At 40.7% G+C, this 16,137-nt stretch overlaps 1 protein-coding gene across 2 annotated transcripts; it reads right to left on the bottom strand.

The window, feature by feature from the left end:
* Positions 1 to 5,542: 5,542 nt before the first annotated feature.
* LOC105051066 (transcription factor BC1) lies at positions 5,543 to 7,802 on the bottom strand. 2 transcript variants are annotated; one of them, XM_073243616.1, is made up of 8 exons: positions 7,382 to 7,802; positions 7,070 to 7,255; positions 6,916 to 6,981; positions 6,759 to 6,827; positions 6,591 to 6,674; positions 6,324 to 6,476; positions 6,106 to 6,222; positions 5,543 to 6,033 (listed from the first exon to the last, which is right to left on the bottom strand). In XM_073243616.1, the coding sequence occupies exons 1-7, from the start codon at positions 7,745 to 7,747 to the stop codon at positions 6,133 to 6,135; spliced, it is 1,014 nt and encodes a 337-aa protein (XP_073099717.1). In that variant the 5' UTR covers positions 7,748 to 7,802; the 3' UTR covers positions 5,543 to 6,033; positions 6,106 to 6,132. The 2 variants fall into 2 exon arrangements, with proteins under 2 accessions (XP_073099717.1, XP_019708362.1); XM_019852803.3 differs by having other exon boundaries at positions 5,543 to 5,983.
* Between the last annotated feature and the right edge of the window lie 8,335 nt (positions 7,803 to 16,137).

Raw genomic sequence — 16,137 nt, 5'->3', positions numbered from 1 at the left:
ACGGTTTCCCACAGACGGTGCCAATTGTTGAGATCTACTGCCTATAGTACGGAACCATCTCCTCCATCCAATCCTGAGGTATTGTCTGTTTTGGAGCGGGGCCCGGGTCTCTGACCCGGTAAACACCCACCCCTCACGGTTTTGCCCTGCAAAAGGTGCCTCACGTGGGAGAGGGGGAACTCATACTAATAAGCAGTAGGCTCTCTTGATTGCATCCGGTATGGGACTTTCGGGCTCGATGCCCCCGATGCCCATCCCACAACAGAACCTTTAATGCTCATTGACCTAGCTGGATTATATTTAGGTATTGAATTTGTGATGTAAATGATGTAGCGAAAGGATTCGAAGGCCGACATATTGAAATCATTGTTTAATCAGAATCTTAGATCAAAATCGCCGATCGGAGAATAAACCTCCAATGCTCATTGATCTAGCTGGATTACATTTATGTACGGAATCTGTGATGTAAATAACCTAGCGAAGGGATTCCAAGATCGACATATTGAAATCATAGTTTGATCAGAACCTCAGATCAAAATCGCCAATTGGAGAATGAACCTTTAATGCTCATTGACGTAGCTGGATTACATTTATGTACTGAATCTGTGATGTAAATGATGTAGCGAAAGGATTCGAAGGCCGACACATTGAAATCATTGCTCCATGAGAATCTCACATCAATCTTCATGATGGTTACAGGGCAGGTATTCTTACTTTAATTTGCATGGAATGACAAACTCTTCTGTCATTCTTCCTCTTGACCTTTTTGTTCTCCTTATTTTTCCCTTGGAACTTGTCATGGGAGTGGGCCTTCTGTAGCAATCAAGATGGCATACAGGGGCCATCTTTCCTGACAGGATGTAGTTATCAACAAAGACTTATTTATCTCCCAACCCAACCACAGCAGGCAAATGTTCAGCATGCACATGCATTGCTAGTCTTAGCAGGGAGTTTTTTGGTTAAATATATTCTAACCAAAACTACTCTCTGAGATCAAATTCTGACCATATTACTTGGTCCTTTCATGGAGACAGCAGCAATATTTGGTCCTCTGGACCATCCCTAGAGTGTCCAATGATCCAAAGCATCGCACGCTCGGCGATCGGAGTCCTGCCACCCCATCCAAGAACAATGTGGCCAGTTGGGCACAACCTTTCTCCACTGAGCAAGCTTGAAGGCCCCCCCTCCCCAGATAGAGCATTCAAAGAAGAAACAAAAAGGCATGGTGCATCCACAGGGTACTTTGTCTACAATTCAACACAAATCCACCTTGAGAACAGTGTTCTTAGCCCTTGGACACCCCTGAGCAGCCAGGCCCCATGCAAACTTTAAAGAATTTGCCTCATGGCACTGGCCTACATGTGAACTTATGCACCAGATGCAATGTAGGTTGAGGCTTTGGACAAAAAGGAACTGTGGACTTTGTGAGTTCTGACCTCCCTGTTGTGATGCATAGAGACCCAATTGAACAGTTCAAGTTCTTATGATAATATTAGGCTTTGTTGTATTGAAAAGCCTACTGAATTCTTTTCATATATTGTGGCCTGCAGCTCTCTGGTAATTTGAGCACCTAAGATCACTGTGTCATGGTTGCTGTCCATGTACATGGTCATAAGCCAATATATAAAGCTATCCAATTCAATAGTGGGGCTTCAATAGGGATAATCAATGAAATATCCAAAAGATAAAACTGTTCTTCGCCATGAAAAACCTATTGAAGGAATAGTTACAAACCCCCCCCAAAAAAAAGACCTATTGAAGGAATGAAGGGTGCAACAATAATTCATTAATTTCATTAAATGGAACCATATGTATCATGCTATGCTTGGCTCAAATAAACCTTGGCATCATGGCTTGTAGTGTGGATTTAACATGCTTAATTTGAGTGCGAGTTATTGCTTGACTTGATAGATTAATGATTCGTTCTGTCGGCATGCGCTTGTCGGTTGAGCCACTTAAATATGTGCCACAAATACTTCGGCTAAAGCAGGAATTTTTGGTTTGAGCTTTTGGCATCCAAATTCTGTATCCTTGATCTCTCATGACACATTTTATAAGAGGATTAAGAAACACTATATTTTGGACCTCATAGGCCAAGCCGATTGTGATAACTTCATAGTTCCCAGGCCCTACCTTGGGCTCCTGCTCCTACAATACTGTGCCATTATTTCCCAGCCTAAGTCACAAATAGTTTTGTATTGGCTTTCCTCTACATCAACCATCAAGGCATCATACAACTTTATCAATCATGGCAAGCAAGCTTTCTAACTACCAGATGCAATTGCATACATGCTATAAATTGAAACTTATCACCATCGTCACATGTTCAAATTGTAATCGAAATTCAGGTTTCTTGATAGTTACTCCAAAGGAAATATCTTGAGTTTCTTGCAGATAATGTGACAAATATACGAAATTCAAATATGATGTGGATGTAATCTTACCATGCTTTTGGTCTTAGCTCATACTAATGCATTCATTCATGACTCATCGAGTATCGAAAAGTCCAAGATCTCAATGGATCTTATGTCGTTATCTAACTTTTTCTTGTAGAAATTTTTGTTCCTCTTGTGACCATCTTCCTTGCTTGTCCAAAGCCATCTATCTTGTCCATGCTTGGTATCACTTTCTCCTCCTGTCATTACGGCGATAGTGGGTCACTCATAAGCACATTGAGATGTGTTTATGGGATGTGATTTTTGTCCATTAAGAACCAATGATTGTCAACTATAGTAATGCCTAAACCATATATAATCCATCTAACAAAGAAATATGCTCAGCCATTCCTACACTGATTGTATTAGTTAATGTCGGTCCCCAATTTTGCTAGATTATGGTAGACTAGTCAAGATCTTCATTATTTTTTTTTCCTTTTTAGACAAAAGAGAGATCCATCTTTTATGTAAGTCTAAATATTTGAGGATGCACCATCTAAGACTTGAAATCTCTAATTACAAAGTAGAAATGTGACCAACAAGACAAACCCTAGCTTACATGACATATGTAGGATTCAATTGACTTGATAATCTTGATAATAAGTCCGATCCCAATTTATTTATTTTTATTTAGTAATAAAAATATTAGATATTACCACCAGGTAGTTGTCAATGCTACCGATGTAGAAACAAAAACTATTATTAATAGGTAAAATGAGAAATGATAGACACACCATATAAGGCATATTACGACATTATTTGCATAGTCAATTATTATTTTTGAGTTGGCAAAAACAAAGTTGAATCTAAAAATATTGTTTCAATTGAATGAGCAACCACTATGTTAGTACTTTTTGATATTTCTACTATCAACACACGAACCAACCATAATGATCCACGTGTCTGCCGTCCTTATTTGTCAACTCGACCAGCCTACTTCATCTCTATACTCCATTTGTGGTCTTATATCTACACCTCTCTATAATAAACATATTATATATTAATACTCGAAGGAACAAAGGAAAAAATAGGAGAAATCCATGAGGGAAAAAAAAATGAATTCATCTAGCAGATTTACTTTAAACAATTTGAATTGGTAAGATCACTTCCATGCATCAAAGTTCATGATTGCTTTCGAATGGATATGCAGGCAAGGTGCCAAATTTCAGATGATCGAATCCTTATGCATGCAACATGCCAAAATTACAGCTAATTGGATCCTCTGAACCTTTACAATGGCCATTAAGCCACAGGCTCTAGGGAGGTCCAGACCTATAAGGCCTCATTTGGAGCTCCTGACTAGGCCAGACCATAGAGAGAGAGAGAGAGAGAGAGCAACATGTGGGGGGATCAGTCACCCAGCCATATGAGGGAGGCAGCCCATGCTTGTGTGAGGACATAACTAACATTAAATCCATTGTCAGCTTCTATCTCACATGGCTTCACGCTCTCCTCTCTCTCTCTCTGTCTCTCTCTAGAGAGGGAGTCTAGAGAGAGAACGTAACGACGCGATAGCCCGCTCCATGCGGGGATGCCCATCGTCGGCCACTTTGGGCCCCAGTAAGCGGACACCGCCCCATGTCGGCCGGGCCCAGTCGAGGCCCGGACCCAACCACCTAAGCTTTCCTTATCTCTTGGTCCCCCAAATGAGATGGTCTGGAAGCCGTATATTTTGCATCAAGATGGAGACCATCATGTCATACTTCCCAAGTGTCCAACACCTGGAAACAGCCGCAGACGCTTGATGGAGTCTTGCCGTCAGCCTGCCTTAGTACTTACCCACCATATGTATGACCTGGTTTTTGGCAACGTGGTCAAGTTGATAAAGACATGATTCATTAATACCATGCCTGGAATTTTAAAGAATATATGCTTACTTTAGAAGAAAAAAAATCTAATCATTGATTGCATTTGTTTAGATCGTGCGTAGCATCTTGGAGGAAAATCTGTCTTACGACCTTACCATACCGACAATTAGTTCAAATAGGCAATTCTATCTTTTCTGTTGTAATAAATATCGATGTAATCCACATAGAATATGTTTAAAAATAATGTTGGACCATGATTTATGATTAATTATCATTTTAAGAAAGTTTATATATAACTTTTTTTAGTTTATAAAAAATTAAAAAAAAAAAAATAGACCATGCATGTCCTAGGAATCACATTTGGTAGACATGCAACCACCTGTTACATGCCAACTTGTACTAATGGGACAGCGCATGATAGTGAAAGCCTCCCTTAGATGAAGAAAAAAGAAAAAAAATCATGTATCATGAAGGTGACATTTTGTGTTTTGATTCCTCAAGGTGGTTCAAGAGGCATGTTTTAAGTCTCATAGGGAGAGGGGGATAGAGAGAGAGAGATGTTAGACATGAAATGAAATTAAATGACAGTCTGCCTAGGGCCTAACTAATTTATTGATAGAGAAAAGCATGAGCTCTCTCTGTTCAACTCCTCAAGTGCTTTGGTTCAGCAACCTACATATGGTCAGCCTAAGAGCCTACTGATTTGTTCTAAAATTTAATTAGTGCATCATCGTTGCTTCGACAACCTTAAAAAGCATGCAAAAGCAAGCACATTGCAGTTGGGACAATCGACGTGCATCGGAGGTAGTCTAACCATGTATGATCTTTAATTGATACGTTGGATTGCTTGGTCAGTGACAGGATTCAAAGATTGACAAGCGAGAATAGTTATTACTACAAGGTGTATAATTCCATTTTCAAATTTTCAGATTCTTAAACAAAGTCGATATAGAGAAGTTTGCAATTCATTTATTCACATGATTGCATGCCTCCAATCTCCTGAATGCAAGAAAGACTAATGACTGCAATCCTGTAGGTAAAAATAAATCTACAATTCTTCAGCTTTCTTTAGTTTTGGTGAGAATTGTCATGTTCAAGGACAAATCTTGTGCAAAAACTAGGAAGATGGATCTAATCAAAAATTTTTCATACATTAATGTACTGCCTAGTAAAAAGTGAAGCATATATTTTCCACTAAGATGCCCTGTCTACAATCATAGACTAGGCAGATTCTGCTAAGATCCACAACTTAAATAACAACAATAACAGTATATTGAAGATTATACAAATACACATGAATGTTCGAACAGAAAAAAAGAAAAAGTTACAAAAAAAAAAAAAAAAAAGAAGCAGCAAAGAAATCTTATGTCAGTGGCCAGCCTTGTAAGCTTCCTGTGATACAAGGACCCTTCAGCTCTCTGTCTCTCTCTATGTAAAACTGAGGATACAACAAAAATAAAATAATTTTTTTTTAAAATTTTCTTATTATTCTTTTTAAGTGTAACATCAGGCATCGTCTCTTGGTATTTGTGCATGAATCTACTGCAGATACGGTCTGAACTCTTGGTTTTTCCATGCCCTGACTTTGCCTTTGTTTCACAAATTTAGAGCAAACTCTGGAAGGAAACTCTTATTCAAATGGATTGAGAGCTAGGCATTGTGGGCGAAAACCATTTCAAGAGCAACGAGAGCTATCCATCTGGGTCTATTGTGATGTTATGTGGCCACAGTACTGTTTGTCTGCATGTTGCAATTGGAAGAACATGGAAAACATGAGAAGAGAAGTACACCTGAGGTAAGATAAAGAAAATATAAGAAAATGCCATAAATTTGGCCCTCAAGGCATATCACTTATGGCTTACCAAGAGTATCAAAGGCTATTTTTTAATCTACTGAAAAGAGCTCATGTTGTTGTGCTCAAATTGATCGAGAATTGGTTGTCTTTGTTCTCCCACCTGAATCATAAAACTGCCACCATCCTGAAAAAGAAGTGCTCTATTTAGTAGCAAGGACATATACTGGATTTTTTGTTAAGAACTTTATCTTTAAAAATAAATGATCCTTTAAAAAGAATAAAGACCTGAGGAAAGGCAGTGGGTCCCTGGCAATGTAGTAGAAGAGGCACAGGAGGATCTATCATTTGGTAGTTATTTGTAGCATTATCAAAAGCTGTAGGCTGAAAGTGAGTGGTTGGGTTCACAAGTGTCAGTTGATGTGGTATGTTCTCCATTTTCTGAAATTTATTGTTACAGATCCACCAATATCAAATACCATGTACAGAAATCTATCCATAACCATGAAATACAAACAAATACATATTAAGATAAATTTGGGATTTTTATCCTACCTCTGGTTTATCCATGAAGTCATCAAGATCCACCCCAAAGTCATATAACGAGGGATTTGTAGAAGCAAGCTTCATGGAAAGAAACTGCACTTGCAAATAAATATGCTGCATTAGAATCACTTGAGATGTGCTAAATAAGGAGGGAAACTATATATTTATCACTTTCACCTCAACTTGGTTCTGCAAAGATTGCACATAGTTAATTATCTCGTCCAGCATGAGTGCCTTTCCAGTAACCTACAAATCAAAACCATTAGCAATCATTCAGTAAAATGTCTCTAAATCTAATCCTTGTATAGAAAGTAGCACATTATACAAAGTTCACCTTATCACAGCCAGGGACAAGACCTTGCAACATCTTCATCCTCTCACTTATCTTCTCCCTTCTGACCTGAAAACCCAATGGCATGTTTTGAAACTGAGTCACAAATCATTGTGGTCACAATGGTAAAAGGGTGCATTCAAGTCTGCAGGAGTACCCTTTCTGCAAGGCTGTGGCTATCTGTAGCTTGACCTCTCCTTGCTCTTACATGAATGTACCCTGGAGGGGGCTCTTCGCCAGCCTCTGTGGCCTTCAAATCATCACATTTGGGCTTCTTCTCCTCTTTTCCCTTCAATTCACAATTGCGTTTTCTCTGCTTGCCACTCTTGCTTTCCTTGACATTCTAACAACATGAAACAGCACTTAGCAAAGAAAACAGGCAATATTTGAAAACAAGACCTGCCAATCACTAGAAATACTTTTTTTTTTTTTTTTTTTTGACATGGTCAACGATTTCGGCTGTCCTTACTTTGGATCGACCAGAACTCGAGCAAGTCTTGTCACCATTCTTTCTTTTCTTCTCCATGGAGCCTTGGTGTTTGGGAACCTTCTCATCATGGGATTCAATTACCACTGATGGAGGAGCAATCTGACTCTCAACTGAAGGAGCTTTTGTGGCAGTGTCAAGAGAGCTGCTGCTCTCATAGGCTCTGGCATCAACAGATGAGACCCCTAGGATGGCTTCAGCTGAGAAATAGTAGGGGAAGCAAGAAGGGGAGTTATTGTTCATCTCTCCAACTTGCTGTATGGGCAGGGACATCTCAAAGGGGGTGGGTGGAAGGATAGGAGAGTCTAGAAGGAAAGGGTAGTGCTGCTCGTATGAGAAGGCTTCCATTGTGGAGAGCTGAGGATTGATTCTAAAAGCCAAGGAGGAGAGATCAGAGGAGCAGAGTAGCAAGGCAGGGTAGGTCTGATGGCAGGCCTAGCCTGGTTTATATAAAAGTTTGCGGAAGAGGGTGGGGTTGTTGTTGTGGTAGAGAGAGAGAGAGAGAGAGAGAGGCCCCATGCCGGTATGTGTGCATTTGACTGGTCTTATCAATTCTTACCTCTCCTCTTCCTCTCTGCTAAGTCTGAGTTTAAGAGACCAGATTAGTTCAAGATGATGTCCTCCTATTTTGATTACACATCCGTTATTGGTTATTCCCTTAATAATAGTAACTTCTTTGGACATCTAAAACTTAAATAACTTTTATATGATTAGGTTGGACCAGTATCTAACTGTCTATTGTTTAAGCCAATCCATGATGGTGCCATAAAAAGAGGATCTATGCATATACCTGCCACAATCACCATCCAGAAAATTAGAGAGAAAGAATCCAAAGACTCGTGAAAGTCAATAGCTAAAGGGAAATAAGGAGATGTGGAACCCTAGAAAGTGAAAGAGGAGAAGGGCTGTTCTGTTCTCTCTTTCCCCTTTCCCTTATGCTGTGAGGTTTAATGGGGTCCATTTTAAAAGTTTTCAAGGATAGTCTTAGATTGCATCAAAAAATGGTTTTTGGTTACATAACTATCCAAAGAGAAAAATGAAATGCTTCTTAGGAGGATATATAACTATTCTAGGTGGCTTTCACCTTCACCGTGTCACTTGCCATGGTATAGGATTTCCATGCCTTTTGAGAGAAGAATCAATTGAGCACAGATCCTATATGGTGCACTAGTTGCACCATAGAATGTTATTGCAGCTCTCAGTAGTCTCCATCAAGAGATTAAAGGCCATCAAACAAGGTGGTGTCACATACAGTGCATATTTTTTGATAGCCATCCATCTTCTGATGAAGATTATAGAGAGTTACACAGTATTTTGTGGTGCAGTTTGGTTGCTTTTCAGGATTCTATGGTAAACAATCATAGAGCTAGAAGAGAGGTAGGTCCAAGCAATTACATATGATTCTTTCTAATATTTAAAAAGGAATGAAGTAATCAAACTCCATTCATTATATAATTTTCAATTTTACAGTATTGTTATTGGTATCATGCACCAACAGATCATCCTCTTTTTTTTTTTTTTTTTTTTTTTTTATGGTCACCAACAGATAGTGAATCAGTAAAAATAACCCCTTCTAATAAAAATTTTATAATTTTTGTTGATATTCATGTACAAATGAGGTGTTTCATCATGTCATATGTTACCATAGCCACAATCACCAAAATCTCACACCTTGTCATGAGCATGATCTTCCTCTCCACAATCCTCAACTAACTTTGACAATCACCAATGTTGAATCCATCAGCTTGACTTTGGCCCCATGATGGATCATATCACCTAAGACATGCATCGGTAAGCTCCATGTTTAGATCCATGGTCTTATCTGATCAATTATTCTTGGTGATTTGAGAATGAAATCTTCTCATTTCATAACTCATTAAATGGTTCTTCATTTGAAATATACAACCACGTGGCCATTTTGTTCGGTTCAAGTCTTCATGCCTTGCCATGATGTTGCATGCTTGTACTAGCAACAAACCAGGTTGTGTAACTTTATGGTAGCGATCCACCTATTGGATTTTGCATGCGTGAGCTGAAAATTATAGTTATATATATTCTCCTCTTGCATTCATTGTCATCATCTTGATTGCCCATCTCCTTTTAGCTTATAAAAGCTTTTGGTGATCCTCCGAAGTGGCATAATCTAAAACCAACTAGAATAAACTCTAATTATATTAGACTAGTTACAAATGTAGAACTTGTCTGGTACATGACTATGAATCATGAATAGCTACTCAGAAGGAAAGATTACTTTCACTCAGCAGTAGGCTAACTTTGGTCTACACGGTTCTAATTGCATTGCCATCTTACTATATGTTTATTTTTGAATTGCCTAGCTGGGTTATAAAGAGAATGAACAAGTTGAGAAGAACATTCTTATGAAAAGGGATAGACAACATTGATGGATTTCATTGCCTGACGAATTAGGATTATGTTTGATCAGGGACGATGATCTGAGGAGCAACCAATAATGAAGTCGAATATGAAACCACATAGAGGTTACACAGATTTGCTCCACAGAAGATCCCACGCTGGTTCAAAATTAAATCCATGGAAAATATTCTACAATACTGTTTCACGTCGTATGGAATTTTTTTTTTCATTTCAGTTCTCACGTATAGTGGAAGTTGTGGTGGGCTCGGGTGGTTGCTACAATATTTTTCCATTCTAAGAATCCATTCCATTCTATTTTTCAGTCAAATTATGTTATTTTTCTGTTTTCACTAACCGTACATGCCAAGGAGATGCCGATCTATGTGGGAGTCTCTTGGCCTACAAATACCTCTTTTGAGGAGTTGTAGCGAAAAAGAAAAAATAGAGAGATCCCAAGAATAGTTTGCTGTCTTCATTTTCGCTAAACTCTATTTTGCAGGTCTCTATATGGATCAAGTTTTGGTATCAGAGTATGTTTCTAGGCTATGTATGGTCCATACGAGGGCTATATATTAAGTGACTGGTGAACCTCTCACCAGCTTGATGAAGCATCGACGACCATCACAATCAAAGATGAGCTCTTTAGAGGAGACCAATTCAATAAACGATCTAGCCACAGAGATCAAGTAGATGGGGGACCTGATGGCCGCCATGCTGGCTCGAGTGGAGAACAGCAAAAAGAATCAACAACAGCCACCTACTCCATAGATTGATCCGGCAACAATCGTAGAACACGAAGAGGCGACAAAGATTGACGACAGCCTTCCCCTAAAAGCACATGTGACCCCCACAAAGGAGTTCCATTGAGGCCATTCGAGTGTGACAGGGTTAGGCTTCGACATCGACTCCATGAGCATTGCAGGTGAGAAGCCATGGCCATTTAAGGTCAAGGTGAAGATCGATATCCCCTCCTTCAATGGTACAGTAGATGCGATAAAGCTGGATGCCTGGATCAACCAGCTGGAGACCTACTTTATCCTTATGGGTATAGTAGGAAAGATCGAATCGCGTTCACCCGACTGAAGCTGACCAACCATGCCTTAGCATGGTAAAATGTATACCTTCACACCAATAGTGGTGCGGAGGTTGAGTGGAGTCGTTCAAATGCCTCCTCCATTAGGAGTTTTACCCTATAGGGTATTCTCAAAACCAGTAGACCTGCTAGTATAACTTGAAGCAAAGCCAGAACTAGTCCGGATAGGAGTACACCACTGAGTTCCGACACCTGACGGTGGCACTGGTTATCTCCCTCGACAACGAAGATGTCTTCACCAAGTTCATCATTGGATTGCATAAGCAAACTTAGGTCGAGCTTCCCCTGTATAAAGTGATGGACATCTCTAGCACCAACACTACTGCCATAGCTATCGAACTGAAGAACAAGCCTAGCGGTCGATTTTGAAGGGTCCAAGGAGGGATCCCCCAAGTCACACCGAAAGTGCGGTAAGAAGAACGGCGATGGTAACTCTTCCTCTTCCTTTTCTAAAAGTGACTTATACTATGATCATTATAGGATTACAGGTCACATGAAGGACAAATGCTAGAAGCTCCATCTAGAGCTAATGCCAAAGAGGCTGAGGAGAAGAATAAAGTCAAGTGCATGGCGGCGACTACGATGACAAGTGAAGGCGAATGGCTCGAATTGGTCACAAAGGCAGACATAAGCCTATCTTTGATGGTCAAGCCGAAGGCGACAAGACCGGATTGATCAATCGAAGAGGATGCCACAGAGAAACTTTTCACCCTCAATATCCAGATCAAGAACAAGGTCATCGGTGCCATCATTGACATCGACATTCAGAAGAATCTAATCTCGATGAGCCTTGTGCAGAGGCTTGGCTTAGAGATGACACCACATCCATGCCCCTACCTGTTGGGGTGGATCATGAAGGACGTGGGCTAGATGGTCGACCGCCAGTGCAAGCTTCACTTCACCACCACCGATCGCTACATTGATGAGATGGTGTGTGAGGTGGTAGCCCTGGATATCTATCAGGTGATACTTGGTAGTCCATTCCTATATGAATGGAATGCTCACTTCCATCAGTGAGCATAAGAGTATAAGCTCACCAAAGATGGGAGGAAGTTCATCATCAGGTGAGAGCGAACGCATCAACCAATCGACCTGGTGACCACTTGCCAACCGAAGCGGTTGGTAAATGCCTGCCAAAAATTCATGCCGGTGATGATTCATCTAGTGATCTCTATGATCGGGGGTCTTCTTATGCTAGTATTGCCTTATAGAGAACAGGAGGATGAGATGGCCAAACTCCTTGGCAACTACTTGGGGCTTTTTGAAGAGGCCCATAGGGTACCGTTGAGTCAAGCAATGGAGCACGAGATCCAACTCATCTCCAATGCGCTGCTTCCTAACCTTGGCATATACAAGAACTTCGTGATCGAGAATGAGGAGATCAAGTGGCAGGTGGCTCAGCTGCTTGAGAACAGCATCATCAAGGTGAGCAACTCTCTTTGCAATTCATTGGTGGTGCTGGTGTCGAAGAAGGATGGGGGTGGTGGATGTGCATCGACTATTGAGTCTTCAATGAAATTACCATAAAAAATTGCTACCCACTTCCCCACATCGATGACCTCCTCAACCAATTAAAGCATATGAAGGTCTTCACCAAGCTGAATTTGAAGTCTGGCTACCATCAAGTCTAGATCTGTGAAGAGGACACTTGGAAGACCACATTCAAGATGTGGCAGGGCTCCTCAAATGGCTTGTGATATCGATCGGTTTGTGCAACGCCCCCACCACATTCATGCGACTAATAAACGACGTGCTGCAATCCTTCCTCAATGACTTCATCCTTGTGTACCTTGACGACATCCTCATCTTCTCCACTTCCTAGGAGGAGCACATGGTGAACGTCAAGAAGATCCTAGAGGTGTTTGGGTGCTCTTCTCTGGTCTACCTCAGCTTTATGGTAGGCAACGGCGAGCTTCGCATCGACCCTGATAAGGTGCATGCAATCTAGGAGTGGCCAATGTCACAATCCATGATCGAGGTGAGAAGCTTTGTGGGAGCATGCCAATATCTCCAGAAATTTATCTAAAATTTTTTTGTTTTGGCTTCTTCTCTTCATGCTTTGACAAAGGCGAACAACAAGTTCGAGTGGATAAAGAAATGTGAAGATGCCTTTCAGCTTTTGAAGAGGAAGATCAGTGAGACGCCTGTCCTAGCCTTACCAAGTCTTCAGTGGTTGTTCGAGCTCGAAGCAAACATATCAGGTTACGCCATAGGGGCTGTCTTGTAAAAAGATGGTCGGCCTATGGCGTATCACTTAAATATGTTCTCGGGCTCCCAGCTCAACTATCCGATATATGACAAGGAGCTCTTAGCCCTACACCAGATGGTGAAGCATTGACGATGCTACCTCTTGGAGAAGAAGATGGTGGTGCACACTGACCACCGACCACTTCAGTACCTCCAAACAGTCTAAGCTATAGCAAGCCAGACACGTGAAGTTGATGACATACTTATAGTAATACAACATGATCATCAAGTATAAGAAGGGTGTACAAAACAAACTGACAGATGTGCTGTCACGACCTCCTATCGCGGTCTTGTGTTTATTTGTTCTTATGTAGGTCCAGTTGGTGTTGCACGAGGAGTACACTGGAGGAGTACACTGACATGTACAAGATGGACCCTGATTTTTGAGGTGTTTTGGAGGACATCGAAGCTAGAAGGCCCATGGAGTTTATCTTGAGAGGCGGGCTTTTCTACAAAGGCGCATAGTTGTGTATGCCAAAAATAACAGACCGGGTGAAGTGGATTAGAGAGGTGAATACCTCGAAGTGGTAAGCTACTTTGGGGTGAATATGATGATGGCAAATCTTCATCGTTATGTCTACTAGCCTGGGATGTAACAAGATGTGGCCTAATTCATGAGGGGCTGCATGTTGTGTAGCTGTTCCAAGCCAAGCAATCGAAAGTTGGGGCTATTTAAATCCTTGCCAGTTTTGAGTCGACCTTGGGAGAGTGTCTTCATGGATTTCTTAAGAGGTCTTCCAAGGATGCGGTAGGGGCACGACTACTTAGTTGTGTTGGTTGATCGCTTTTGGAAGATGGTGGTGCTGTTCCCATGCAAGAAGATGATCATTGGAGAGGAGGCGGCATGGCTGTATTTTTGGAATGTGTGAACTCATTTTGGATTACCTAGCTTGATTGCATCCAACTGTGACAATCAGTTTCTAACCACTTTTTGGAGGTCTTTGTGGTCCATGATGGATACATATCTGCAAAGGAGCATACTATATCATCCTCAAACTGATAGCTAAATGGAGATCGTCAACCAGAATATGGTATATCTGCTACGAGGCTACCATGCTCAACATCCCAAGACTTGGGATGAGAGCTTGCCTTACCTGTAGTTCACATTCAACAGGATGAAGCACAGTTCTATATTGAAGTCCCCTTTTGAGGTGTGCTTGGTCTATTTGCCATAAAGTCCTTTTGACTTAGAGTTTACGATAATCATTACACTACAGACATCCAAGAAGGAAGGGGCCGTCGCAAGAGCCTAGCACTTCTTAGAAGGGATCTAGCAAGTGCATAGCCAGGCAAAGCAGCAATTGCACAGAGCCCAGCAGAAGCACAAGAAATAGTATGATCGACATCGAGTGGAGGCTAATTTCTAAGAGGACAACCTAGTGTGGTTGCACCTTGGGATAGAGCGGCAGAAGGGAGATAGGAGGAAGCTAAAGCCTATTTGATGCGGCCCCTTCAAGATTCTTCAGAAGATCAGCAATAATGCTTTCCAGTTAGAGTTTCCAGCTTACATGGAGATCTACTTGGTTATGAACGTCAGCAACTTGAAACCTTTGGAGCCAGTGATGCTGGATGATGGGCTGGAGGAGATCTTGCCATTGGTGGGTGACTTGGTCATTGATCAAGAGATGACGCTAGTGGATGACACCATTATGGAGAAGAAGATCATTGAGACGTGCTAAGGACAGCAAGAAGCCTTTTGGATTAGACGAAAAGGCCAACGTCTGAGCATGGCCAAGTGGTTCAATCGGGATGTCGGTCAAGCTGTGTTTCCCCATCTTTAGTTCCAGATCTAGTAGGAGCTTGATCCTCTAAAGAGGGGGAGCCATGATTAGGGATGATCTGAGAAGCTATCAATAATGAAGTCAAACATGAAACCACATGAAAGTCACATGGATTTGCTCCACAGAAGATCCCATGTGGGTTTAGAATTAAATCCATAGAAAAAATTTTATAGTACTGTTTCACATCATATGAGATTTTTCTTTTTCGTTCCACTTCTCATGCATAGTGGAAGTTATGGTAGGCCTAGGAGATTGCTGCAATATTTTTTTGTTTCATTCTATTTTTGAGTCCGATTGTATCATTTTTTTATTTTTCGTTAACTGTATGTGCAAAAGAGATCCCTATCTATGTGGGAGCCCCTTGGCCTATAAATATCTCTTTTCAGGAGTTATATGGAAAAAAAAAAGAGAGATCCCAACAATAGTCTGCATCTTTACTTTTGCTAATCTCTATTTTGCAGGTCTCTATATGGATCAACACTTGTAAAACCAAAGATCAGAGAGGTTTGGGGATGAAGAACCTTATTCAGCTGAATCAGTCACTTTTAGCTAAATAGGCATGAAAATTTCTATTGGAATCTCCAAATCTTTGGTGGAGCTAGGTGGCATGGGCCTATTACTCATAGAGGAAGTTAGAAATGAGATTAACAAGGAGCTTGTTGGGCTTGTCACCCATATGAAAAGATGTTTATTCAAAAACTTCTGCCTTTTGAAATTCTGTAGCTTTCAAGGTGGGGAATGACGACTCGATCCATTTTTGGGAGGAAGTTTGGATTGATATGATTCCTCTTTGCTCTCATTTTTAGAGCTTTATAGTTGTGTTTTGAAACTGATAGGCTGATTTCATCATACTAGAGCTGGAAGAATTTGAGATGATGTATCAAAGTTCAAAGGCCATTGGCTATACTTTAAGAGACCCATTTGTCTTCCTTGCTATCCATTCTTGCCCCTCTTAGGCCATCTCATATTGCAGATGTATTGGTTTGGAAGCTTTCATAGAATGATTTATTCATTGTTGACTCCTATAAGTTTTTAATTGTGGTGGTCTTAAATGTTCCTTCTCAAATTTTTTTTGGAAAGCGCTAACACCTGAAAAAATGAAGGTTTTCTTAGGTTGGCAACAAGGAATAAGCTGCATACAAGGAAAGTTCTTGTGAGAAAAGGTTGGAATATCAGCTCCGGATGTATACTATATGGCTTGAGTTTAGAGTGGGGCACCTACTTATTTTTCAAATGTTCTCTTG

This window comes from Elaeis guineensis, chromosome 9, assembly GCF_000442705.2.
Source record: "Elaeis guineensis isolate ETL-2024a chromosome 9, EG11, whole genome shotgun sequence".
NCBI classification, from domain to species: Eukaryota; Viridiplantae; Streptophyta; class Magnoliopsida; order Arecales; family Arecaceae; genus Elaeis; species Elaeis guineensis.
Note: the sequence above shows the minus strand (reverse complement) of the source record. Positions and strands in the feature narration are given on the sequence as shown.

Excerpts from the sequence above, each read along its gene's own strand:
- LOC105051066 (XM_073243616.1), bottom strand. The coding sequence starts at position 7,747 with ATGGAAGCCTTCTCATACGAGCAGCACTACCCTTTCCTTCTAGACTCT. Across the intron at positions 6,675-6,758 it reads CTTTGCAGAACCAAGTTGAG|TTTCTTTCCATGAAGCTTGC; the intron begins GTGAAAGTGATA and ends TTGCAAGTGCAG. Across the intron at positions 6,477-6,590 it reads ACTTCATGGATAAACCAGAG|AAAATGGAGAACATACCACA; the intron begins GTAGGATAAAAA and ends AATAAATTTCAG.